Source organism: Canis aureus, chromosome X (genome assembly GCF_053574225.1).
Source record: "Canis aureus isolate CA01 chromosome X, VMU_Caureus_v.1.0, whole genome shotgun sequence".
Lineage (NCBI taxonomy): Eukaryota > Metazoa > Chordata > Mammalia > Carnivora > Canidae > Canis > Canis aureus.
Window position 1 is genome coordinate 44312265 of NC_135649.1, and position 26638 is coordinate 44338902.

The 26638-nt window shown below is 36.5% G+C and overlaps 1 protein-coding gene across 10 annotated transcripts; it reads right to left on the reverse strand.

The window, feature by feature from the left end:
* Window positions 1-245: 245 nt before the first annotated feature.
* Window positions 246-26638, reverse strand: PWWP3B (PWWP domain containing 3B). Of its 10 annotated transcripts, none has more exons than XM_077889103.1 (7): window positions 26490-26629; window positions 25286-25422; window positions 23839-24017; window positions 19065-19241; window positions 16678-16859; window positions 6699-6831; window positions 246-4019 (listed from the first exon to the last, which is right to left on the reverse strand). In XM_077889103.1, the coding sequence occupies exon 7, from the start codon at window positions 3795-3797 to the stop codon at window positions 1710-1712; it is 2088 nt and encodes a 695-aa protein (XP_077745229.1). In that variant the 5' UTR covers window positions 3798-4019; window positions 6699-6831; window positions 16678-16859; window positions 19065-19241; window positions 23839-24017; window positions 25286-25422; window positions 26490-26629; the 3' UTR covers window positions 246-1709. The 10 variants fall into 10 exon arrangements, with proteins under 10 accessions (XP_077745229.1, XP_077745227.1, XP_077745231.1 ...); XM_077889101.1 differs by having other exon boundaries at window positions 23839-24022; XM_077889105.1 differs by lacking the exon at window positions 25286-25422 and adding an exon at window positions 25629-25717 and having other exon boundaries at window positions 23839-24022; window positions 26490-26607.

The window sequence follows — 26638 nt, forward strand, 5'->3', positions numbered from 1 at the left end:
CTATGGAATCTGAAACTTAAACAGTTTAGATGGCTTTCTTTTAAAATAATACAAAATCAATCATGATAATGAGTATTTATTTAGAATGATAACATATAACAAGTGTTAAACTTATGACAACTACAACAGGCAAAAATTCCAAACAAATTATAATATATGTGTGTGTGTGTGTGTGTATTTTTTTGTTACAGAAACATCACTTATGTAGCTGCACAACTGAAGTATGACAAAGTGACCACCCAAGGTGAAAGATATAATAGCTTTATTGCAAATTGAAACATCAAACATCTGCAAATTTTACATAAACATGTGGCCATGTGTACACATAATAAAAACCCAAGAGTGACACTTGTCTCAGTAAAAATGCAGACAGGTTCATGTTAAGCTTTAGCATTTATTTTTATGTCAAAGTTTTAAAATAAAGTAGCTCTCCTTTTATTCTCACTGAAGTCTTGTTTCAAGTTAGAATAAACAATTCATTGGCTTCAAACATTAACTTTTAATTGTGTATTTTAAAACATACTCAGATAATTGTCAACATTGGCCTCAAATGGAGGCTTTTCCTGTGGCCCATTTCCAAATTCACAGATTCTGGTCCATCTACTCTTTCTAGTAGCCTGGAATGACTTACTGTTTGGCAATCATATTATTAGTACCAACTAGAACTATTTTACGAATAAGCCGGATGATGAAGATTGCTTGGTTTGAAACAAATGACTATGTATTCAGAGATACAAGACTCAGAACAAAGTGCTTGCATTTTCTATAGTTTATATCAAACTAGATGGGCTCTAAAGCAATCAGCCTGGACTCATTCATCTAGAGTAGCCAGACCAGGAATACAATGACTCTAGCTGCCTTCCACATGTGGTCAGAAGGCTATATTAAGGTACACAGTCACTGTTAGTAATAAAGACAGCCGAAAGCCTGTTTTAAGAAACCATTCAGCTATTGAATTACAGACACTCTCATAAATGGAATTTCAGGGAAACGTAAAATGAACAATCCTGTTCAAGGCTGCCAAAATTATTTTCTGCATGCTGAGATATTACTCACACACATATGGACTGCATGCAGGTAATCTATTAACTTTATTTTCGAATTCCAGACTGTTTCTCTTGCAAAAGCAATTGCAGTTAGTTATAATATATAGCAAAACATCTCTCTATCTTTGGTTCCATGTCTCAAAGTTATTTCTTTTCCAAAAATAAATAAGCATGGCAGGAAAAATAATTCAACTATCTTAAGAGAAAACCCAACATTTTATAAAAATTAAGCAAAAAAATATAAGTGATGTTCTTTAGACTTTTTTCTAATTATCTCCCTTAATATCTAACACCAGTGCAATTTTAATATTAAAATGATTGTGCACACTGTATTTAACTATACAGCATAGACATAAAAATGTCAAAAAAAAACCCAAAACAAAACAGTACTTTCCCTTAAAAATAATTTAGGATTTATGCATTCTAACAATGTATGGGAAAGTAGAACTGCTGGTATCTGTTAATAAAACTGACTCTGAAGAAGCGTAAGAAAAGGAAACAAAGATGTAGTAATATTCGCAAATCCTAGAGATGGCAAAAAAAAGGTGAACGCATTACCCAAACTCTCCCATATCTGGAAAATATATGTTAGAATGGTTGAGCAATTTTTTAAAAACTAATATCTACTAAAGTTTCCCATTATGGTTTGGACTCTCAGGAGATTTAATGAGCTTCATTTGTTAATGGTTTCCGTCTCTTTTCAAATAAGATTTTTGCATCAAATAATTCTCTTTCCCTGTATCCTAGAGATGGTCCCTTTAGATACTTTGCTTCAGCTGCCTTGTAATCTAATCCATCCACAGCAGAAATTGAACAAATGATTGCTTCTGGCAGAAGAACTTCCAGGATAAATTTAATTTTATCATCTCTTATCAGAGTCAGCATTTTTTCATCTATTTGTTTGTATATTTCTTGTAAATATTTCACCACTTCATCCAGCTGATCTTCATCCTCAAAGTATGTTTCAATACAGGGAGTGAACCTATTTGCATTCAAAAATGACTTCAGCCACCTGGATGCTTTTGTGCCTTTTAAAATAGCTAGAAGATGATTCTCTGTTCCCTTTGCATTCACAATGAAGTCCACGAGGTTCTTGTTGGCTCGGTCCCGAGCAGCCTTCATTCGGTCAGGAAGAATTTTCTGGAAGGACATTTTCTTGGTCTGGGAAGTCACAACCATCTGTTCTGCAGGATTCTCATTTTGCAGCTTTGGAAATAAGTTCCTAAACGTGTCCTGTTTGATTACTTTCCTAATTGGATAACTAATATCAGCAGCATAATACTCAAGGAAAGAGCCCGAAAAAGAACCACAACCTAGTCTAACTCTGTAGTCACAAATCAGGGAGATGCACCAGTCAATACTTTCACTGTAATCCTCCCTGGCTTTTTCCACTAGTGCTTGTTTCTCTTTACAATCAAATTTCTTCAATCTTCTAAAAGGCACCCTAATGCCTCTCTTTTCAGGATTCATGCTTGCCTCAACAAAAAGCACACTGGCTTTTCTCTCTTTTCGCCTGATGCTTTTCACCACTGCTGGCCAAAATGGATATTTTTGATATTTAAACCAGACTATCATTCCTGTTTCAAATGAACGAGGCTCATAATTAAAAACAAAGCGTGGAAGTTCTTCATCTTCCTCATTGTCATCTAATATGGAAGAGAGAGAATTTACCTGTGCTGACTTATCAGAAGCTTGAAGTTCTTCCCCAAGTTCTTCAAAATCCAGTCTCTGAAGACTTCTTTCATTATTCACAAGGAGTGAATAATCCAGGGCATGGTTAGAGGCACTAAATGAAACCTGACATTCCTGTGAACAAGGCTGGGAGGATGCCGAGGTACCTGCTTCTGATTCCACAGGTTGATTCTGGCTGGTATCTGAGCACGGATTTGAGGGGCCCTCTCCAGGATCTTCAATATTCTCTGAGAAGGTAGAGGATTCAGTGGAAACAGCCATGGTCTCTGGGCAAACGTCTGGTGTCTCCTCTTTCACTGCTTTGGGCACAGTGAAGGTGTCTGACAGCAAAGTTGGAGTGAACTTTTCATCTTTAATATATGCATCCTCCTCTTTGATTGTGGAATGCAAAGGCATAATTGTTGAGATATCAATCTTTTTCTTGCTTTCCTTTTCATCATCATCTTCTGAAAGTGAAGGAAAAGTTTCGCACCAATTGGGGTTTTCTGATAACTTTGTTTCCATTTCACTTGGAAGAGCATCAATGGTTGCATGCACTTGTGATTTATCATCATACTGGGAATCATTATTCTCTAAGTTAGCTACTAACAGGGATGCTGCATTTTCACTTTCCTCAGGACACTTCAGTAAGTCTCCTTCATCTCCTTCATGCTTCCGATACTTTTTACGAGGGGATGAATCAGAAAGCTTTTGTGGATCATTCTGAGACAGTGTAGTGGTTGCTTCTTCGTCTGAACTGCTTGCCTGACTCACATTTGTTCTCTCATTTAGAATATCCAGTGCCACTTTTAGTGACCTTTCATAGGCTGTTTCCTCTATAGGTAGATCACTGCCTTCTGACTGTGCTGCTAGTGAGGAAGCAAGGGCTTCAATTTGAGATTTACTTAGAATCTTTGCTTCTGTGCTTTCCACTTTAATTTTTTCATCCAGTGAGAGTATTTGAACTTCTAGGGAAAATGTCTTTTTTCTCTTATTGTTTGATGATATTTCAGATCTAGACAAAACCTTAGCCGGCCATAACTGGTCTTTCCAATTGCACAGGACATACTCGGCTTCCATTATGATTTAGATACTTGTACCAAGAGGTTACTATTCAGAGATTGAGGTGTCTGGCTATTCTTGACACCGCTAAGGCAGTTTCTACCAAAAGCAATACTCTAATCAAAGCCTCTTTTTTCTTAGAACCATAAAGGGTATACTGCTTGTGTGGCCTGTTCTTCTCCAGCTGAGTTTCCCAAGGGCGCTTGAACACGTTGTTTGAATGGGACAATGTGGAGGATACTAGAATAGGGAAAAAGAAAAGAAGAAAAGTATAAGAAAATAAAATTGGTTTGCCAAAGCAGAGGTGAGGTGAGCAATTGCAAACAGAGAAGACGTAAAAGAAAGAACAATATTTGGCGAGGAGAAAACAACATAACGTGAGGTGGGGGATAAATGGAGAAATGGTTTTGTAATATCTCAAATTCAAGAACATGCACTTGTTTATTGCACATGAATATTAAGGAGTAAATTTATGTACATTAGTGGCAATGTGGAAGAGATTGCAGTGGTGTGTCAGCGATTCTGTTATTAGATACTGTGGGACTTTAGTGCCCGTAATGTTATATACCTAGAGCAGTGGAAGGCTATACTAACATGAAATCTCATCTGTGAATTAGGTATCATATTTATCTTCCTTCTTGTTCTTATTATTTCAAATTATCTCTGTTTGACACTGTTATGCTACTTGGTTCATACTAAAATAATCACTCTCAGGAAAATTGAGGTGGGGACAAGAGAGAAAGGAAGTAACAATTGCCCTATGTCTATTATGAGCCAGACTGTAGACCTTTGTTTGAATCCTCACATCGATCATCATGTGAATTTTAACTTCTTTAAACATATATATCTTTTTCAACAGAATTCTAATCCCACTTGATATGTTGTCTCAGTTCACAAATACAAAATATGTTTCATCGCTCTACTTCATAAAAATAGTTATCTGGAGAAATTCAGGAAACCTGGCAAGTGCCATCTGGTGACCAAAACCAGAACTGCAGCCTTCCCAAGAAGTGCAGACAGGGCCTCCATCACCTTCAGATCTTTCTCATGAAAGAAAGGTGGGAACTACATTTAGCCAGCTAGGAGCCTTCCCAGGCTTCTATAATTTTTTGTTCTAAGCTAAAGAGTTTTGTTGTGTAGGATTATAACAGGATTATAATATCTTCAACTACAATATTTCTGGTTATAAATATCCAGAAGCTGATTAAAAATGGAAAAGATATAAAAAGATATATGCAAAATAAAGTACAGCTCTATACAAATATTCACTAGGAATATTTTCTACCTTTACAGATTTTTTTACATGTATAAATGATTGTATATCACTTCAAACCAACGTCAGATCTCAAGAGAAGAGTTTGAACATCATTCCATACAAATAAGGATTTTCCACAAGATTTTTTTATGAATTACTTTTTTAAAAAAAGTTTATTTATTTATTCACGAGAGACACAGAGAGAGAGGCAGAGACATAGGCAGATGGAGAAGCAGGCTCCCTGTGGGGAACCCGATGTGGGACTTAATCCCAGGACCCCAGGATCACGACCTGAGCCAAAGGCAGACACTCAACCACTGAGCCACCCAGGTGCCCTATGAATTGCTTTAAATGAGGTTTTTCCCACATTTGCAATATTTTATGTCAATATGTTCCCTGATGATGTAAACCAAATAAATGAATAAATATATAGTAAGAGTATTTGAAATAGAGAGCAGTAAAGCTAGCCCTGTCTCTCTGACCACACAAATAATCCCAATTAATACTGTGGCAGACATGTTTTTCCAGGACTTGTTGCAAGTCCAGTAGTAGTATATGTATGTTTCACTAACAAGCATATTTCATTTTAAGAGAGATCACATGATAAATGCTATGCTATAATTTGCTTTTTTCATTTCATATTCTTTCTCAGACATTTCAAATCACTAGATGTAGAAGCTTTTGTTTCTATTCTCCAGATATATAGTATATTCTGTTGTATGACTACACCCAGCTGTATAATCACTCTAAGAAGTGCTTATAGAAATAAACCACTCTATCTCATTGTCAGACCACAGCCCTGCTGACCACAACCATACTTGTGGTCTGGAAGACTGAGTTGCAAGGAGGACACAAACAGGGTAACTGACGCAGAAACCAGGTTACATATTTGATCAGGTCTAGGAAAATTTCCACAATCAGCAAAAAACAAGGAGAGGGGATATGTTTGCATGTCTGCATGTGTCTGTGAATGCTTATGTGTTTGAAACAAAATGGGTATGTTGTTTCAGCTTTTTCTTTCATCATTATAAAAATAATCATGGGGAAATCTACTATAAAGATGCTGAAACAGACTGAAAAATAACATTAAAATAGTCACCTGACCACCCAGAAATGCTACCATGGCATTTTTTTTTTCCTCCCGGATTTTCTTCCAATCACACATATACACATGGATATATATGTGCAGATGTCTTCACTCGACTACATACATGTTCCCCTTTCCATACCATGTGCAGATTGCATATACATAGCCCTCCTATGTGGCAATCAATTCACAGGAGTCTTTTTCCCTAAGCGGTCAAATATTTTTGTCTTTCGTTTTTGTGTGCCAATTAATAAATGCTTCCAAATTCAAAGAGTAACCAGAATATCTAACAATACAAACATGGGATGCCAAGTCAATAAATCAGCATGAACGGCCATGCTGCACAGAAGCTTTAATATAGAGGCTGTAATCTGATCACCCCTTTTCTTACTGTGGACATTTAAAGCATTGGGAGATAGAGAATTTCCAAAGGATCAATTCCTTGAAAACCTCAGCAATTCTCTCAAAAGTACATACCATTCTCACCACTCTAAGACCACCCTCCCTATGTTCCTCATCTTTAATCTAGGGCCCTGAGAAGTCCCTAGAAAATAAGTAGCTTTAAGACAGCCATTACCTTGAAGCTTCTTGTCAGCTGCAGACTGGTGAAATGCGGCTCCTCCCCCAAGACTGGCCAGGCACAGCTCACTTCCAAGCTTATCAGAGAAGGCTCCGCCCCCTCCTTGTTGGGGATGACAGAAGGCGCCTCCCTGAATTAGAGAAGGGAGAATTGCCAAATAAAACCGCTGAAGTGTTAAAGGGCAGAAATGGTGTATTTCCCCAAAAAAGTTTAAATTGAAATGGCAACGTGTCTGTTTAATTAACATTCAACTCTGAGGGTGTGCAATATTTTGATAAAAAAAGAGGTTAGCAAACTACCAAAAACAGCAAACTGTTTTTGTTAGCAAAAAACAAAAATCCAGTTTAAAATATTCCTAATATTTCTTTTTCCTTGCCTCTCTGGCACCTTACCTTTGTAGGTAAATTTTATAACCCAGCTGATAAACTTCTATTAAGACAGCTCATTAAGATCTTGATGGGGAATGCACTAAAACTGCACATTATTTTAGAAAGAATGGCTTCTTTATAATTGTTTTTCTGGGGGATCCCTGGGTGGCGCAGCGGTTTGGCGCCTGCCTTTGGTCCAGGGCGCGATCCTGGAGACCCGGGATCAAATCCCACGTCGGGCTCCCGGTGCATGGAGCGTGCTTCTCCCTCTGCCTATGTCTCTGCCTCTCTCTCTCTCTCTCTCTATGTGACTATCATAAATAAATAAAATAAAAAAAATTTTTTTTAAAAATTGTTTTTCTGTTTTCAGGGCATAGTAAGTCTTTTCCTTTTATTCAGTTCTTCTACTGAATGCTTTAGGAAAGTTTCAGAGAATTATTCACAAAATGGATATTTTTGACTACAGGCAGAAAAATCACTGGTCTGGCAGAAACATACCCATTTCACATACCCTCATCAATAACTGGAAATTCCTTCTTTTATTTTGTTGGTATTTTTCTCTCAGGCAATTCATGTGGGGATAATTAATTTTTAAAAAATTTACATGTCAAAAAATTTACATGTCTTTGTTTATTTCTATGTCTGAAATGTATTTTGTAATTTTTTTCATTAAAATTCTCCTGTATTGATTTTAAATTTAGGTTTCTGATTTAACTTAGAAAACCAATTTTATATATCATTAATAATAATTTGGGGAATAAAGATATTTAAGGATGACTTGTTTTATTTGGCCTCTGTATCATGTAATATAGAACATATATATTAGAAAAATCCACCTTTATAAATAAGTATGCTTTAATACTGGAACAATAAGTACCAATAATTTAATGAAAATTATATCTAGACTGGCATATTATTGAGGACTCTAATAATTAGAGTATGTAATGTTCTGTACTAGAAACAATTCCTAAATTTCAGAGTCTTAGCCACAGAAGTTTATTTTCCTGATGTCATAGTGTAGGTCGTCAAATGGCTAGAATGGGGAGGGATCACTCCTCTAAGCGGTCGTTAAGAGAATCAAACTTCTTCCATCCTATGGCTGTACCATCTTCTTTAGCCTTTAAATCCTCCATTGCATTCTTTGCACCTGGCTAGCAATCTTATGAAGAGGGAGACTGGAGAATCCTGTGGCAGGTTTTAGGTGCAAGGCTGGCAAACATCACTGCTGGTCACAGTCAACTAGATAAAACTACCATAGAGACCAGGGAAGGCAGTCTCCCTGTGACTCAGGAGGAAAATGAAACAGTTTGGTGAACCCCATAGAATCCTCTCTGCCACAAGAAGTTTTTCCTTTCCATCTTTTCTAGATTTCTTTTATTTATTTAATGTATTTAACGTAGCTTTTATTATGTAAAAAAAATCATAGTTATAATGACTGGTACAGAAATTTCTAGTTGCTCACCCTAAGTCCACTGTTTGCATTAGCAGAACTCCAGGTGCATTCAGGGTGCAGTATAAACTCTTAAAATATTTCTTTTCCCAGACTCCCTTACTATATAAGCCATGGTTAGATGATGGAATTTCTTGCCAAAGAACGTAAATGGAAATATTTGTAAAGATTCCAGAGAAGGGACCTCCAAGCAGGATAAACAGCCAACTTGGGCTTTTTTCGATTTCCCTCTTCCTCTTGCTTCCTCCCTAGAATTTGACCATGATATAATTCATCTAGTCATTCTGGACCAAGTGAGAAAGGATGCAACTCATTAGGGATGAAAAATTCTGAACCCCTGAATAATGGGGCCAGCTCATTCCAATCACTTTAACTTAGTGACACAATAAACTTTATCTTATCCAAGTTACTGTGTTTTCCAGTCTTTCTAGTAGCAGGCCAAAATAGTTGATTTTGCAATCACTGACAAAAATAATATCATTTGTATTACAGAATTAATCTTTTTAAAGCTTTCAAAATATTTCTATATAATTTAAAGAGGATCATCAGGCCAAAGTAAATATGTCTTTATTTAAATAAAGAGATATAATTAATTATATATTTTATAATGAAATACTTCTTGTTCTGTCTTCTTATTTCACATGTTTGGAAAAAAATGCAACTAAAGTACAATCATTACATCAAAACCATAATTTCTTTTATTTGTCTATTTTCTATATTGCACATAAATCAGGAAATGCTACACTCCCTTACTATTTTCCAAACAAAATGCAAAGGAAAAAATAATTCTTTGGATAATATTTTACATTTCACTCTTCTATAGAAAGAAGGGGAGAAGAATGATAGCCAATAATAACAAAAGCTGTTACTACTACTGTTATTATAATGAAGATAGATAATAATTATAGATATAATACTATCTAAACCTGTTCCCAGCACTTGACATATTATCTCATTTAATAATCAGATGGTTATGTCATGGAGGAGAGTTTCATTACCAACTCATTCTACATAACAACAGTAGTATTATTCATAATAATGTCAAAGACTGTAGAAGCCAGAAGTGTTTTTTTTAAATATTTTATTTATTTATTCATGAGAGACATGGGGGGGGGGCAGAGACACAGGCAGAAGGAGAAGCAGGCCCCATGCAGGGGATGTGGGATTCGATCCTGGGTCTCCAGGATCACGCCCTGAGCTGAAGGCGGCGCCAAACCGCTGAGCCACTGGGGCTGCCCCCAGAAGTGTTTTTAACCATGTGCCACATACTCTGCCAGGTGCTCTGTATACATGATCTCCCTTGATCCTCACAAACTCCTGTTACGTGTTATGAGTATTCCCTTTTCATAGATAAGGCTTTACAGGTTAACAAATATTTACCAGAATATCTAGAGAGTATTTGTGCATGGGCATGGAATTTTACTCCAGATATTTTGACTCCAGAGTCCATGCTCATAATCACTAAAATACATTGTACCTATCTCACTGCAAATGGAAAATGCTCTGTAAAAGTGCCTGTATGAATAGGTGAATTAATTAATGAATTTTAAATAGTTATGTATTGGGAGTCACTGGAACTTAAAATCTTGTGCCTGGTTCTGCATCTAATTTAACATAAAAGTGTCTTACATAACCTAATATAGTTATGGGAGTGACATACCATCTATTGATTAGAAAAACAAGTCACAGGTTCTGCCCACACTTCTAAAGAGGGGGAATTACAGAAGGAGGTGGGCCACTTAGGTTGTGTCTACCACAATACTGTATGATTCCATTTGTACAACATTTTCAAAAAGAGAAAATTATAGTGATGGTGACATGATCATTGGCTGCCAGGAATTATAGGGAGGGGGAAGGTGTGACTATATATAAGGACAGCATAGAAAGTTGTGGGGTAATGAAACTCTTCTGAATTCTGACTGTGGTAGTGATTATATGATTCTATACATGTGTAAAATCCAAATAAGTGTCATGTATTATATATGATACTATAAATTATGATTTTAACTGATCATAATTTTAAAAATAAAATTCAAGTGGAAAAATTTAGTAACCATTATATAAAAATCAACTTTTATAAATATGCTTTAGAAATCATCTGCTTCTTCCTAAAGCATATCTAATAACAGAGAAAAAATAACCCATACATACATTATTAGAAAGTACCAGTTCTACTTCCACTTAGGATATAAAAAAATGACTAGAGAGTGTCACCCGTAAGTAAACAATGATAAAAATCTAGACGATATACAAACTGTAAAATTCCATGATTCCATCAGAAAACTCTGGTAAATTGACTTACAAAGGGCGATCAGCCCCATTAAAGAGGGACACATGCAGTGTTTCACCTTTGGCAAAGCATGGGACAGAGGTGGCTGTCATGCAAGCAGGTAAAAAGAAATCAGCTGAAATTTTAATGAAGTTTTTCATTCTTAATGGGCTATTGTAGTTTGGAATATTTGACATCCCAGACACTTATACACTCACTCACTGCCAAATTCTTTTTCACAGTCCTTAACCAGAAGCAGCATACATGATTAGGGACAAAGCAGGAGATCAAAAAGAGCCTATGTCAGTGGATGAGGTGCAGGAGGCAATAAGCTATTGTTGGTAGATAGACACACAGCCCCACACACTTATCCAAACCCTTCTACTATGAGAAGCAAAAACCTGAAAGCACTAGAGGAGAAGCAACAAACCTTCCCCTCCTGGGCACTGATAAAAATCCATTGCTTCTTGGGGAGGGGTAGAAGCAAAACCTATGTGTCCAGGGAGGGGGAGACAGAAAACTTTCCCATTCCCAGGACAAAAGAAGAGATCCTTTGCTGCTGGAGGAGGGTGGGGCCAGGGGGAGTATAGAAGTAGAAAAATTTCTGCCCTTGAGGTGGGGCAGGAAACCCTTAGGCTGAGGGTTCTACATGAATAAAAAGTAATGGTCAGCTACTGATGAGGAAGGGGCAGGGATATATCTCTCACCAAAGACCAACTCCAGGTACAAATCAGAGGTTTTCTACCATGCTGAGAGGAAAGAATTCTGAGAAAGCACAAGCCTCAAGGTTCAGTTGCATAGGGCCTCCCTAAGGTTGAGGCTGGACAGGACAATGTAATTCACCATATCAACAGACTACAGGGAGGAAGAAGATCATCTCGATGCAGAAAAAAGCATCTGACACAATACTATAAACACTCATAAAAAAGCTCAGAAAACTTGGAATTAAATGGATCTTCCTCAATCTGATCAAGGGTATCTATTAAAAAGCCTAAAGTTAACATCATACTTAATGATGGCACAAGGAATGGTCTTCTCCTAAAATCAGAAGCAAAGCAAGGAAGTCTACTCTCACCCACTACTATTCAATATTGGAGACACTAGCCAATACGGTAATGCCTGAAAAGTAAATTAAAGGCATACATATGGGAAAGGAAGACATAAAACTGTCTTTATTTGCAGGCATGATGATCCATGTAGACAATACCAATGAATTTACCAAAAAAAGCTATTAGACCTAGTAAGGAAGTTTATCAATATCATCAGATATAAGGTCAATATAAAATAATTTATTTCTATAAAATAAAATTTGGAAGTTTTAAAAAGTACCATTTAAAGCATCATAAAAACAGGAAATACTAAAGTAGGACAAATCTAACACATATGTGAACATTTGTATGCCAAAGACCTCAAAAATTATTGAAAGATATTAAAGAAGACCTAAATAAGTGAAGAAATATATCATGTTCATTGACTGAAAGATCAACTATGTTTAGGATGTAACGTCTCTCCAAATATATCTACAGAATGATTGCAATCTCAACCAAAATCCCAGTAGACCTTTTGTAGAAATTAAAAAGATATCTCTACAGTGTATATGGAAAAATAATGGAACCAGAATAGGCACACTACTTTTAGGAAGAAATACCAAAGTGGAATATTCATGTTATCTGATTTTAAGACTAAAGCTATCAAGGCGGGCCTGAGTGGTTCAGTCACTTAATTGTCTGACTCTTAATTTCAGCTCAGGTCATGATCTCAGGGTTGTGAGATTCTGTCGGGCTCTGTGCTGGGCATGGAGCCTGCTTAAGATTCTCTCTCCCCCTCTCCCTCTGCTCCTCTCCCTCCTCTAAAAAAGGGACTATAGCAACCAAGTATATTATTAGTTATCAGTTACTAATTATTATAGTATATTATTGGTATAAAATAGATATACAGATAAATAAAACACAAATAGACCAGCAAATATGGTCAACAGATTCTTGACAATGGTAATTAAATGGAGAAATGATGGTCTTTTCAACAGACAGTGCTGGAAAAATTGGACAGCATATGTAAAAATATTCATCTTGACTGCTTACCTAAGACCATACACAAAATTTACCTCAAAATGAATTACTGACCTAAATGTAAAAGTGGAAACTATAAAACTTCTAGTATAAAACAAAGTAGGAAGCCTTAGAGACCTTCATTTACACAAAGATTTATTAAGACACAAGTGTACACCATAAAAAATTTGATAAATTGGACTTGAAAACTTCTCTTAAAAAATAAATTGAAAATCTACAGGAGGATATATTTGCAAAACACATATCTAATAAAGAACTTTTATTCAGAATATTAAAAAACTTCTTATAATCCAACAAGATTAACAACCCAAGAAAAATGGACACCCAATATAAAAAGACCATCATCAAAGAAGACATATGAATATCAAATGAACACATTGAAAGATGCTCAACACAGTAATTAAGGGTATGCAAATAAAACCACAATAAGACATCACTAACACCTTTATAAGAATGGCTAATATTACAAAGAGAAAAAAAACTAATAGTATCGACTGCTGGCAATGATGCAGAGCTACTGGAACTCATACATTGCTGTTGAAAATACAAGATACCACAGTTACTTCAGAAAACAGTGTGGCAGTTTCTAATATAGCTGGACACATGCTTACCATATAACTCAGGAATCTCACTCCTAGGTATTTACTCAAGAGAAATAAAAACTTATGTACAAAGATCTGCTCTAGAATGTTTATAACAACTTTAATCATAATGAGCAAAAATTACAAATCTACTGGTGAGTAGATACACAAATTGTAGAATAATAGAATAACAAATAAACTACTACTGATACATATATCAACATGGGTAAATATCAGAAACATCATGAAAAAAATATCAGTTTTTTACTTCTGTGAAAGAAGACAGAAGTAAAAAACTATATATTATGCGACTCCATTTATAAAATATGTTGGAAAATAAAAACCTATAGGGATAGAAATTAGATTAGTGGTCACCAGGAATCAGGGTAAAGAGTACTGACTATAAGGGAACATTTTGTACTGACAAGAGGGAACAATTTGGAATTATAATAATATTCTATAGCCTGACTCTATTGGTCATTACATGACTACAGACTTTGTCAAAACTCTTCAAACTATACACCTAAAAGAGTGAATTTAACTCTGTGTAAATTATACCTCAATAAACTTGAGCTTTAAAAAGGCATCCAAAATCAGAATATGACTTATATAAAAAGTTTGTATTTTATTGTGAGAGCAATGGGGGTGCATATAGGAGTGTGATCTGTACTTTGGATCATGATTACCAAAAAAGGTTGTGGGTACCACCAGGTACATGTAAAAATATCTTCTGGAGAATAAAAAGAATATGTTAGAAATTCAATTTGTTTTAATATTTTTAAGTTTTGCTAACTTATATTTCTGAACTTACTTTAAAATGTTGGAGGGCTCACATAAGATACATGACTTTTAATGCAGTTATGTGTCTCTTTCTGTAAATTTATATACTCACTGAATATCTCTTTCATTAGAAGTTAGCTAACACGGGACAAATGTCAAGAATCCAGATGACATCAGCACCTTACAGTTTGTGAAGCTTATCCTATGGCAGAGCCTTTAACTACACTGAAGTTCTCACATACCACTCAACTATGTGAATGGAAAGAAAGGAAGGAGTAGAAGCCAAGTGTTATGACCTGGAGACAGACATCTGGTTGAGAATTATGTCCTCAGTCAGAAAGCAGAAGCCAAATAACATATGAGAGACAGCATGGTTATAGAATAAGCAAATATCAATATTTTTAGTGTACAAGATTCATATAAAAGGGTGGAAATGGTTCAGTTAGAACACTCATAAAAACCATGAGGGGGGCATGAGCACTGGTAAAGCAAAGAATTGTAGATACATAATGGATATACAGAATATTGAATGATCTCTAAGGCATAGGCACAAATAGCTGAAACTAGCTATAAACAAAGTTAAAATCTTATTAATATTCACTGGCTGAATGCCAGCACACTTCAAGAGGAAGAACATCAGAAGAAAACTTACTAATAATAAAAAGGCCAGGAAAGAAAAAGACTAGTCAGATAGTGAATCATTGCCAGAGCCAAAGGGACTCCATCAACTCTGGCCAAACATATGTGAAGATGATAGAGAGGAAGAAAAGAGAAAGAAAAAAAACCAAACAAATAGGGACTTAGAGGTCACAAGAAGATAAACCTGCCATGTCTGGTGATTTTGTATTCCCCAGGTAATGCCAAGACCTACACCATGTCAATGGCTAAAGCTGCTACGAAATTAAGATTCAGGATGATGGGATGGGAAATATATCAAAAGAAATAAAATAAAGAAAAGGCTGATGAGGACCTCACAACTTCATCATTATAGCACAAAGCAAACAAAGCTGTCCTGAAATCTGAGTATTCTTTTTTTTCAGTTGTAAGAATGGCAATCTGAGTATTGAAGTAGAGAGACTAAACTATAGTGTTCTTTTTGGGATTAACAAAGAGAAGGATCAGTTAAAATAATTTGTAAAAGGTCAGCAACAGTCATAATGTGTGTATCAAGGAATAGATAAGAACATAAGAAAGGCAAAATAAAATCACCGAAATTCAAAATGAATTACCGAAGACCTGAATGTGTGTGTGTGTGTGTGTGTGTGTGTGTGTGTGTGTGTTTGTGTGAGATTCACTGGTACATCTGGCTATAGACTAGAAATCATTCAGTGACCTCTGAACCGCTGACAAAAATCCTTAGGTCACTGGACTACATTTGACTGCCTAGGTAGCCACAATAACTGTGATGTTAGAGGCCTCTATTGCCTTAGGGCTACTAAATAGTTTTCTCATTCAGTGTTTATACATATCCTCCTGAAAACTTGTGAGGAAGCTTGAGTAAGTAATTTTGAATGGGATATAGTAAAAAAATAAAGTCACTTAATGGGAAGGCAAAGAGAAAAGAGAATAAGCAAGGGGATTTCTGTTGTCAAAGGCAAAGGAAGGTGGACAAAGGAAAATGGAAAAGACATACAAAAAGATGAATATATATACCTGGCACCAAAGAAACATACTGCACTTGGGGAAAAATATTTGAAAATTCAGAAAAAAGAGAAGTAGTTCTATAATGTCCCACTATGAAATCCTTATTATACCTATTATATATAAGAAATGACTGAGGGTGTGTATGGTAGGAGATGCGGAGGGGTGTTGGAGAACGTGCTGGGACACCATTTTTATTATTTGATACTTTGGGGCCTCTTGATGTTTATTCTGGGGCAATCTTAACTTTTTTCTACAGATTTATTTATTTTACGTAGAGAGTGGCAGTGGGAGAGGGAGAGAAGCAAATACCCTGCTGTGAGTGTGGAGCCTGATGCGGGGCTCCAACTCATGACCCCAAGATCATGACCTGAGCCAAAATCAAGAGTTGGATACTCAACCAACTGAGCCACCCAGGAACCCCTTGGGTAATTTCAACTTTATAAAGCTGCCAATGTCGTCCTATCTACCCAAGGCAGTCAGACACAGATACTGCGGTTTGTGTCTCTGGGACTCAGACAACAGTACAATAACCTCATTAAGAAGATGAGTTTAGGAGTTAGATATTTGGAACAACTGCCATAATGCCTATTGAATATCAGGATAGTTTTCAAGGCTTTCTTGAGAGTCAGGTAGTTGGCAGAGACTTCCAAGTCTTCCATTTGTATAATTCTTTTATAGGAGTTTAAGATAAATCTTGCCTAACACTAGAATTTATGATTCATAATTTAAAATGTGATGGCTACTGAGCCAGAAAAATTATAAATTGTACTACATATTCTCAACCATCTTTTAACATGAAATGGTAAGAGACTTACCAAATGTCACGTGGATCGTGGAGGATCTGGTCTGAGGGTCTGGTTGTCTTCTGACTCTAGGTGCTTGTCCCACAGAGCCTTTTCCCTGCTCAGAACTTCTGAAGTTGCACTGCCTTTAGGGAGCTCAACTGGCATCACATGCAGATTGCCCAGGTCATGTGTATCTTCAATATTAACCTAGGCTGTCCCAAAGGAGACAGGGAATCAAATCAATTAAATGGAAAAGGTGTAAAAAACTTCCCTACAAAATTTTAGCAGGCCTGTCATTCTGAAACACAGGAATGAAAAAAATCTCATCTATGATATAGATGCAATGCTTATAGTCTTTTTTTGTTCTTATTTGAAATGCTCTCTACGACACAGTTATTATTTGGTTCATGCTGATATTATCTTTATTAGGAAAAGATGAGGTGAGGTGAGGTGAGGACAGAAGAGTAAGGAAATAACAACTGCCTTGTGTTTTCCATAGGCCAGATTCTATGTAATTGCTTTTTAAAAAATGCTGAGTCCTTACATTAGTCCTTATGTGCAGCTTTTTCCTCTAGACACATACAGTTTTCTTCAATGGAGCTATAATCACACTCTACATGCTGTCTCATTGTGTGGTAATACAAAATATGTTTCATGGCTTTGTTTGCACACTTCATAAAGTTGCCTGGAGAAAATGTGGAAAATCTGGCAAACGCCATCTTGTGACCAGTTGCAGAACTGAACTCTTACTACCAGATCCTTCTTATGGAAGGGTGGGAAACTATATGCTGCCAAGCCAGCAGTTTTCTCAGGCTTCTAGAATATACCATGCTCAAATTTAGAGTTTTGTTATGCATTATGCAAAAAATAGAATGCTGATGTCCTACTTCCAATGGTCTGATAAAAAGTTGCATACTTACTAAAAATTGAAAAGATGTGATTTGTAAAAAGAAAGTATAATTCTAGAAAAATAATTAATATTATTGTTTCCTGGATATTTTTCCATAATATTTATTTACAAATACACATGAATGCATGTAATTTCAGACCAGTTTTTTACCATGCTGAAGCACATGGTTTGAAAGTTTTTCCCAATAAGTATTCTCATTGTGATTTTTTTATGAATCACTTCAAATGTAATTTCCCTTTCTAATTTATAACATTTTAGCTCAAACTTTTTTCTGCTACTGTTAAAAAATGACTAAATATATATTGAAGATCATTTTGACACAGAGATAGAAAAGACTGTCTTATGTCTCCAACCACGCAATCCCATTAGCTGGTAGCCTTATATTTTTTGTGATTTTTGTTATACATACTTTTTTAAAGCAGTCTTTTACGTTTAAAGGACACAATACAGTGCTTGACATTCTGCAATTTCCATTTTTCACCTAATACTACTTCTCAGACATTTTCTGAATCACTACATGTTCATACTATGTAACATTCAATTGTATGGATGCAGTGTGCCACATAATATTTTTAAAACTGCTTAATAGAAGTAATGCAAATACCCTGTCTCACAAATAAACTTAATAGATATAGGAAAATGGTTCTTGCTGACCACAGCCATACCTGTGGTCTGAAAGAATGAGTTGCAAGGAGGACACATGCAGGGTGGTAGCCAACACAGCAACCAGGCTACACGCCTGATCAGGTCCAGGAAAATTTCCACTATTGGCAAAAGACAAGGGGGGTATGTTTGCATGTCTGTCATTGTGTCTGTGAATGTTTATGTGTCTGAAACCAATCAGGGACACTGTTGCAGCTTCATTGTGCTCTTCTCATTATAAAAATAATCACAGAATCAAGCAGTTCTAAAAATGCTGAAACCAAATAAAAATGTATTTTGAAATCCCTAGTAATCTGAACACTTCAGAGATGATGACTGTAAACATGGGAGTCTAGTTCTCTTTAAGGAAAAAGCATATATTTTCCACAAATGTTATCACTCAACAGAATATCTGAATCCCTTCCACATTCGTCCCTGTACATTTACATTTGTGTTGTATGTGTCAATCACTTTTGATGTTTACGTTTTTCAATCAGTTACTTTTTGTGTAGAATAATAAATGTTTACATCAAAATATAACACAATCCATAACAAAAATAGAAACATGGAATGCCATGTAAAAATTAACACGAACAGCATGCCTCTCGCTTAAGTCTTAATTTAGAAACTGTAATCTGATCGCCCATTCCCACACTGTGGACTTCATAAAATATCGAGAGAAACTAAATTTTCATGGGATTGATTCTGTCACCATAACAGCAATTCTCCCCAAACCGTATTCCATTTCTACCTCTCCCAGGCAACAATGTCTGGTTGTTGTTGTTGTTGTTTTTTTCTTTTTCACCGTAACACCAAACCCCCGAAGAAATTCCCAGAAAATAAGTAGCTTTAAGACAGCCATTACCTTGAAGCTTCTTGTCAGCTGCAGCCTCGTGAAATGCAGCCCCTCCCCCAAGACTGGCCAGGCACAGCTCACTTCCAAGCTTCTCAGAGAAGGCTCCGCCCCCTCCCTGTGATGGGAAAAGTAGGGGGCCTTTCCCTCAATTAGAGGGAGGAGAATCGCCAAGTTAACTGAAATTCACTTAAAGGGGAAAAACGTTCATTTTTAAAAGACTTGAAAGTGAAATGGCAACATGTGTCTCTTTAATTTCCATTCAAACCACAGAGGTAAGGTGATTTCCTGAAAAGATGTAGCAAATCCCTTCATCATAAAATAAAGGCCCAGTTAAAAATAGCTCTTGCATATTTTTCTTGCCTTTTCTGGCACCTTATTTCTACAAGATTTTAAGACCCAGCTGGTCATTGCCCAACAAAAAGACCTTTTAGGGGGCACCTGGTTGGCTCAGGTCATGATACCATCCTGGGATTGGGTCCCACATCAGGCTCCCTGCAGGGGAGCTTATGTCTCTGCCCCTCTCTCTGTGTCTCTCATGAATAAATCAATTATATTTAAAAAAAAGACCTGTTAGTCCTCCTTTCCGATCGCAGTGAATTAATATATTATCTTGTGAAGAATTAAATCTCTAAAATTTTATTCTTCTGGCCCTGGGACATGGTATGTCTCTCTCTCTCTCTCTCTTTTTTTTACTCGGGCTGCCTCATTTATCCTTCAGAATGTTTTTTTTTTTTTTTAATTTTTATTTATTTATGATAGTCACAGAGAGAGAGAGAGAGAGGCAGAGACATAGGCAGAGGGAGAAGCAGGCTCCATGCACCGGGAACCCGACGTGGGATTCGATCCCGGGTCTCCAGGATCGCGCCCTGGGCCAAAGGCAGGCGCCAAACCGCTGCGCCACCCAGGGATCCCCTTCAGAATGTTTTCTACTTTTTTCCTTTTCAAGTACAGTCATTCCTTAACCTTAAAACGTCAAACAAAATGCTTAAAAGGAAAATACATATGTATCTGAATATACTGAAATTTTAAAAATCCAGTAAAAACACATAAACCAAAGTTGAAAACAGAAGAACAAACTTCACAAGACCATCTTCAATTAAAAAAATCTCTAATCTAAAGTAGTGCTTCCAAATGAATAATAAATATACAGCAAGGTGGAAAAACTTGAGCAAAGGATATAAATATGCAATTCACAATATTCTGAAGGAATAGTTCTTCCCTGCTCCTAATATTTATACTTCCTGTGAGCAAACTCAAGTAATGCAACTACAATAATGAATTTCTCTCTCTCTCTCTCTCTCTCTCTCTCTCTCTCTCTCGATTTTATTTACATATTTGACAGAGAGCACAAGTAGACAGAGTGACAGGGGGAGGGAGAGGGAAAGGCAGGCTCCCTGCTGAGTGGAGAGTCTGATGTGGGCCTGGATTCTAAAATCCTGGGATCATGACCTGAGCCAAAGGCAGACGTTTAACCAACTGAGCCACAAAGGTGCCCTTCCCACCCCCTCCTTTTTGTACAGTTTCAAACCTTCTAAGCTGTTCAGTAGATTTGTTTAAATGTGGTGTTATAAGGCCTACTTGATTCTCACAATAATCAATGCCCTGCAACTTCTCTTCCCCTTGTACAAAAGCTGACATTTTGGCTCCCATCTTCAACTATATTTCTTTTATATTGATTGTACAATCTGTTCAGTGGAGAAAGGAAAGTGCTATTCACTGGGGCCTCTCAAAACTTAAACATTCAAAATAAAAATTAAAAGTGAACTATGCATTGAAAGATACTTACCTTCCCTAATAATCAAAGTGATGCAAACATAAACAGCAATGAGATTTTTCTACCTAATTTAGCTTACAAAGACGCGAAGAAATGAGACAATAGACAGCAGACCAGAAAATGAGTAAATGGGCGCTCTTGCTCATGTGCTAGGTCATGAAGCTGGGAAGAGGGCAAAACACATTTAAAGCCAAAATCTAACGGACTCTGAAACAAAGGGATGTGTTCTCTCTCCACCAGTATTCACTGCCTCCTGGGCTTGGAATCTGGACTCTTTTTGGTAGAACCAAGGATGAGGTGAGTTATATTCAGATTGTAAGAAACTGGTGAATGTAACCCCAGAATGAGCCTTGTGTAATTTCATGTCTCTTCTGGTGAGCGTAATGGTGAATGATGACCACCTTTAGTAACTACCATACTTATCTATAAACTCTCCATCTTTCCCATATGTCCACACTCCTACACACAAATTAAAAAATGTTTTGCTGCACTATGTTTTTGCCCTGACCATGTCTGCATGATAGCATTGACTTGGCCATGGAGTAGTTATGTGTCACAGGGCCCGGCAGCACCCTCCTTAAAGATACAGCTATTCCTGGGCAGGAACTGAAAGTCAAAAGTCATTTGTTGGATAGACAAATGCCCCCAGTTCATTCCACCCTTATCTACATTTGGCAATTCCTTGTTCTTCTGCTATTGTTGTTTGTAACTTCTACTTCAATATGGGAAAATCATCTTTCTATCCTCTTTTGTTGGGCTTTCGTGTTCACAAAATATTCAAGAAAGTAATATTTAAATTTAGATTTTTTTAACTTAGACCTGTTGTTTCCCGGGAAGTGCTAAAACCTACACAGTGCCAATAGATTGTTCAGGGGGTTAGTTCTCTTAAGATAATGTTATGCTAGGTAAAAACAAAGATATATATATATATATATATATATATATATATATATATATATATATATATCTAAGACCCTCACAACCCCATCCATTAGCACAGTGAACAAGTAAACACAACTCCTGCCTCCTGCCACCTCTGACTATTCAGGTTGGAGAAACAGAGCTGCAGTATGACACAGCTCTTCCTGTAATTAGCAAACAAGAGAAAAACACTGTTTGCATTGAGGCCTCTAAAGAAAGAAAAAGCCATTCTTCCAGAGACATATAACAGCAGGATCAGACTGGGTGAAAATTATTCTGAGTTTTCACAACCAACCTGAATAAAGGATATCAAAGGGTCTTTGGTGAGGAGATATGGATTTCTGTTGGCAGACTCCAATGTCTAGTTTTTAAGAATTTGTCATGGAGGCATTATGACAGTCACATTTTTGAAGGGTTTGAATAGGCAAGTAGGCAGGCAGGCAGGCAGGCAGGCAGGCAGTCGTGGGTTTGAGACCTTCATTAGCTCAGTGGAGAGAAAAATATCAAATCTCTGACAACTATGCTAAGTTGTTATCTCCCCACACTACAGAGCATAGTTTAGAAAGATGCATGAGTCACACATATCTCTGATATTAACCTAGGCTGTCTAAATATTAAATCATATTTAATAGCACAATAAAAAAAAGAGTTTGTTACCTGTTTAAGTGTGTAGTAAGAGGCAGATGAGACAGGAAGTATGGGAAAGGGGGCAAAAGAAGTCCTAATTTAACCACAGAGAAACTGATTTTGCACATGCTCAATTAGTGCCACCAGATAGAGACAAGAAATCAATCAAGAGATATACAATATGCTAGGAAAATCCTTATGTCACTTATTTGGTTTTAGCTGTCTGTGTTTCTAGAGAAGTGGTGTTTTTAAAGAACCACTAACTTCTTCCTAGGGCTAGTAAATGGTTTTCACCTGCAGTAACCACTTATCCCTCTGAAACTTCACAAAATAGCCTGAATAAAATATTTTCAATGAGTGACAACTGAGTTAGATTAAAACACAGAAGACAAGAAAACGGATTGGATAAAGAATTTACTTTTGCTAAGCAGAAAGAATGTGGACAATGAGAATGAAGGTAAGATAAAAATCAGAAGAATAAATAGTATTGACCAAGGTTAGAGACATGGGATATATTTTGGGGGAAAGGAACAAAAACAGAAAAGAAGTATTATGATAATAAACCCGATATCCTCTTTATTATTTATATTGTACCATAAAAAGGGAATGTATGCATGAGAGGCTTTGGCAGTATCAGACATTATTTGTGTTCCTGGATAATTTGGGCCATTGGGACCCCACTGGGTTATCACCAGGGAATGTTCGGCTTTAGGTTTTCTATGCAGCTGGTGCTGTCCTGTCTGGTCCAAAGCAATCTCATGGACAAAGATCATAGGGCTCAGCATCAACCTCATTAAGTGTATGACTTTAGGGAGTGAGAGAATTGTGACGGCTGTTGGGAACGAATTAAATGTCAAACCACTATAAGGTGCTATTCAAGAGAGTATACAGATGTCTAAGGTCAGAAGACTTTAAGCAGGTATTAGGGAATCTGTAACTATGTTATCTAGTATGTGGTGTCAAGGAATGGAGAGTCAGGCCATGGGCTAAAATCTCAGGTAGATACCTGAATAGACTCTTGCACAGTTTTCTTCACAGTGGTTTAACAGATGAGATTTTTTCCTCCAAACAAGAAGCTATGACTCTTAATTACAGGATGGGAAACAATATAAATTGTACTGCTAATTTTTGACCTGACATAATTTTAATATGAAATGTAGCTTTTATTTTATTTATTTTTTAAAGATTTTATTTATTTATTCATGAGAGATGCAGAGAGAGAGGCAGAGACAGAGGGAGAAGCAGGCTCCATGCAGGGAGCCCCATGTGGGACTCGATCCCGGGACCGTGGGATCATGACCCCAGCCAAAGGCAGATGCTCAACTGCTGAGCCACCCAGGTATCCCTGAAATGTGGCTTTTAATTCAAAATGCTATGGTTACAGTGGGAAGCAAAACAAATTACACCCTAAGTTCTCAACACGTTTTTCACGTGAAGTATTTCATGAAACAAGAACTTTACCCAGTATCACGTGGATTATGGAAGGTCCAGTCCTGTGATCTGGTTGTCTTGATTCTCACTCCAGCTACTTCTCCAGCAGTCTTTTTTCTGCTCAGCAATTCTGAGGTCGCACTGCCTTTCTGGGGCTCAACTGGCATCACATGCAGATCCTTCAGGTCATGTGCATCTCTGATATCAACCTAGACTGTCCCAGGGGAGACAAGGAATCAAACCAATTAAATGGAAAAGGGGTAAAGAAATTTCCCTGACAAAACTTTCAGGCCCATCATGCTGAAACGCAGGAAGGAGGTGAAACTTCATCTGTGATGTAGATGCCATATTTATTACCCTTTGGGTTATTATGATTTGATTCATACTAAAATAAGCTCTCTCATGAAAAGTATGATTTGGGGACAGGAAAGAAGGGAAATAACAGTTGCCTTGTGTCTTCTATATCTAAACTTTGTAGCTACTTAAATAAAAATACTTTCTATTTGAATTCTCACCTCAGTCCTCGTGTGGGTCCTTTTTCTGTTATATATGTGAAAGATTTCAACAGAACTGAAATCACACTGCACATACAGTCTCATGATCTGCTAATGAAAAATATGTTTCATTGCTTTGTCCACTTCATAAAAATGGTTGCCTGGAGAAAATTTAGGACACCTGGCAAGCGCCATCTTGTGACCAGAAACAGAACTGCAGATACCCTGCCTTAGGGAAGGGTGGGAACTAATTATCCAGACAGTAGCCTTTTTGGGCTTCTAGATTTTTCCATTCTCAATTTAAGAACTGTGTTAGACAAAAATGGAATTATAATTCTGATTTTCATGTTTTTATTATGATATGTCTCATGCATACTGTATATCTTCATCTTTTTTCAAAGAAAGCAAATCTCCACAATAATGGTCAAAATAGAGTGGTTTGCTCTCTATATTTCTAGATTTTTTCCTACAGATATTTATAAATGTGCATGGTTTTTAAAGAAGAACATATTTGATCATCTCTCCACATCAATAAATATTTTCTTACATTATCTCGTTGCAAATTACTTTTACAAGGGTTGTCTCTATTTCTAAAATTTGATCCCATTTTTTCATAGTGAAAATTATTCTAGCTTACTCTTTTCAAAATAAGACTTTTTAAATGGAGAAATATGATATATAGAAGACTGAAGTGTTCTGTGTCTCCAACTATACCTATATCCTCAAATAATAAAGTAGCATGCGTATTTCCAGATTTTTCTGGCATATATTAATGTGATGCAGGTCATTCTGCAATTTGTTTATTCTTGGAATATACTATAGACACCTTATCTTATTATTTAGCTCATTGCATTAGCTTAGTCTTTTCACAGCTGCATAGTATTCAACATTATGGATGTACTATTCTATGTGACTATTCTATAATATGTTTCAAACATTTTTTGAATTATTTCCTAAGAGTACATCAAAATACAAATACATACCTTCTGCTTGAACCACCATCTGGACAATAGTCTAAATATCAGAATTGCAAGAAAATCCCAAGCAACCAGATAACCAGCCTTCTCAGATCCACCTCCAGGTAAAGACAATGGAGTGAATGTGGTGTCTATTTAAATATCTGTAACAAAACGGATTGCTCCCTCTCAGCTCCATTACATGTTTCCCAAAAATCTAAGGATACATAAAATCTAAAGAAGAAAATACACGCCCATCATTACTTCAACCACTGAATTGTTTACTTCTTACATTTGAGTCTAATCCCTTTGACTGTTTCCCTCATCATAGATATACTAGAATGTACTATCTGAGATTGCATTTACTCACCCATATATTTGAAGATCTTTCCATGTTTATATACGCTTACACATTTGGGGGAAGGTAGTTCCTCCGTGTTTTAAATTCTCTTCTTTATGCTGACACAGGTAATACATGTTAAGTGAAATGTGGAAGAAAGAAGAAGTGGAAAATTTCCTTTCTTCTTCTCCCCAGACATCTTTTATTGCTAGACACACTGTTGTGTTTCACTATGTTAACATATGTCTATTATTCCTTAGCTTATGATTTTTCAGATATTTTTCAGATTATAGTAAAACTAGAAATACATCATTCTTCTGATAGGTAGAGATGTAGACAAATATGGTCCTCTGAACATCCATAAAAAAGCAATTCTTTTAAGGCACTGAGTATCCCCTGACAAATAACCAAACTCCTAATTTTCAGAAGTACTTAAATCTGCACAGTTACACATTACTTCAGATTACTATATAAACTCCACCACAACAGTAAGATTTGTTAGAAACAAAATACAACCAAAGTAATATAAAAACCCAACACCCCCAACTAAGTTCATTTTTCATTTGGGATTATCACAATCTTTTTTTTTTTTTGGTCAAAATAAGAAAGATTAATTTCTCAACTTTTGTTTCACCATTTATCCCATCTTACCACTGCTTTTTGTTTAAAACCTAAAATGGTCTATTCAGAAGTTAGCTTTGGTAACCTCATGAAGTATTTTTTCCGCAGGTGTAATCTGATCACCACCTCCCCCACTTTCAATATGTGAACTTTTAAAATATCTGAAGGAATACCAAATTCAGATATTAATTCCCTCACAGAAACAAAGTCTCCCACAAAACGACATTCCTTTCCCTTTACTGCAAAGCAGCAGTCCCTTCTTTTCCTCACCTTTACTCGAAAGTTTCCAGAAATCTCCGAAAATAACTAGCTTTTACGACAGCCATTACCTCCAAGCTTCTTCTCTTCGGCGGAAGCCTCCAAGTCTGTCCGTAACGCAGCTCCTCCCCGAAGACTGGCCCGGCACTGCTCACATCCAA

What these genes read in the sequence shown, in the direction of transcription:
- PWWP3B (XM_077889107.1), bottom strand. Translation starts at nt 3,797, where the DNA reads ATGGAAGCCGAGTATGTCCTGTGCAATTGGAAAGACCAGTTATGGCCG.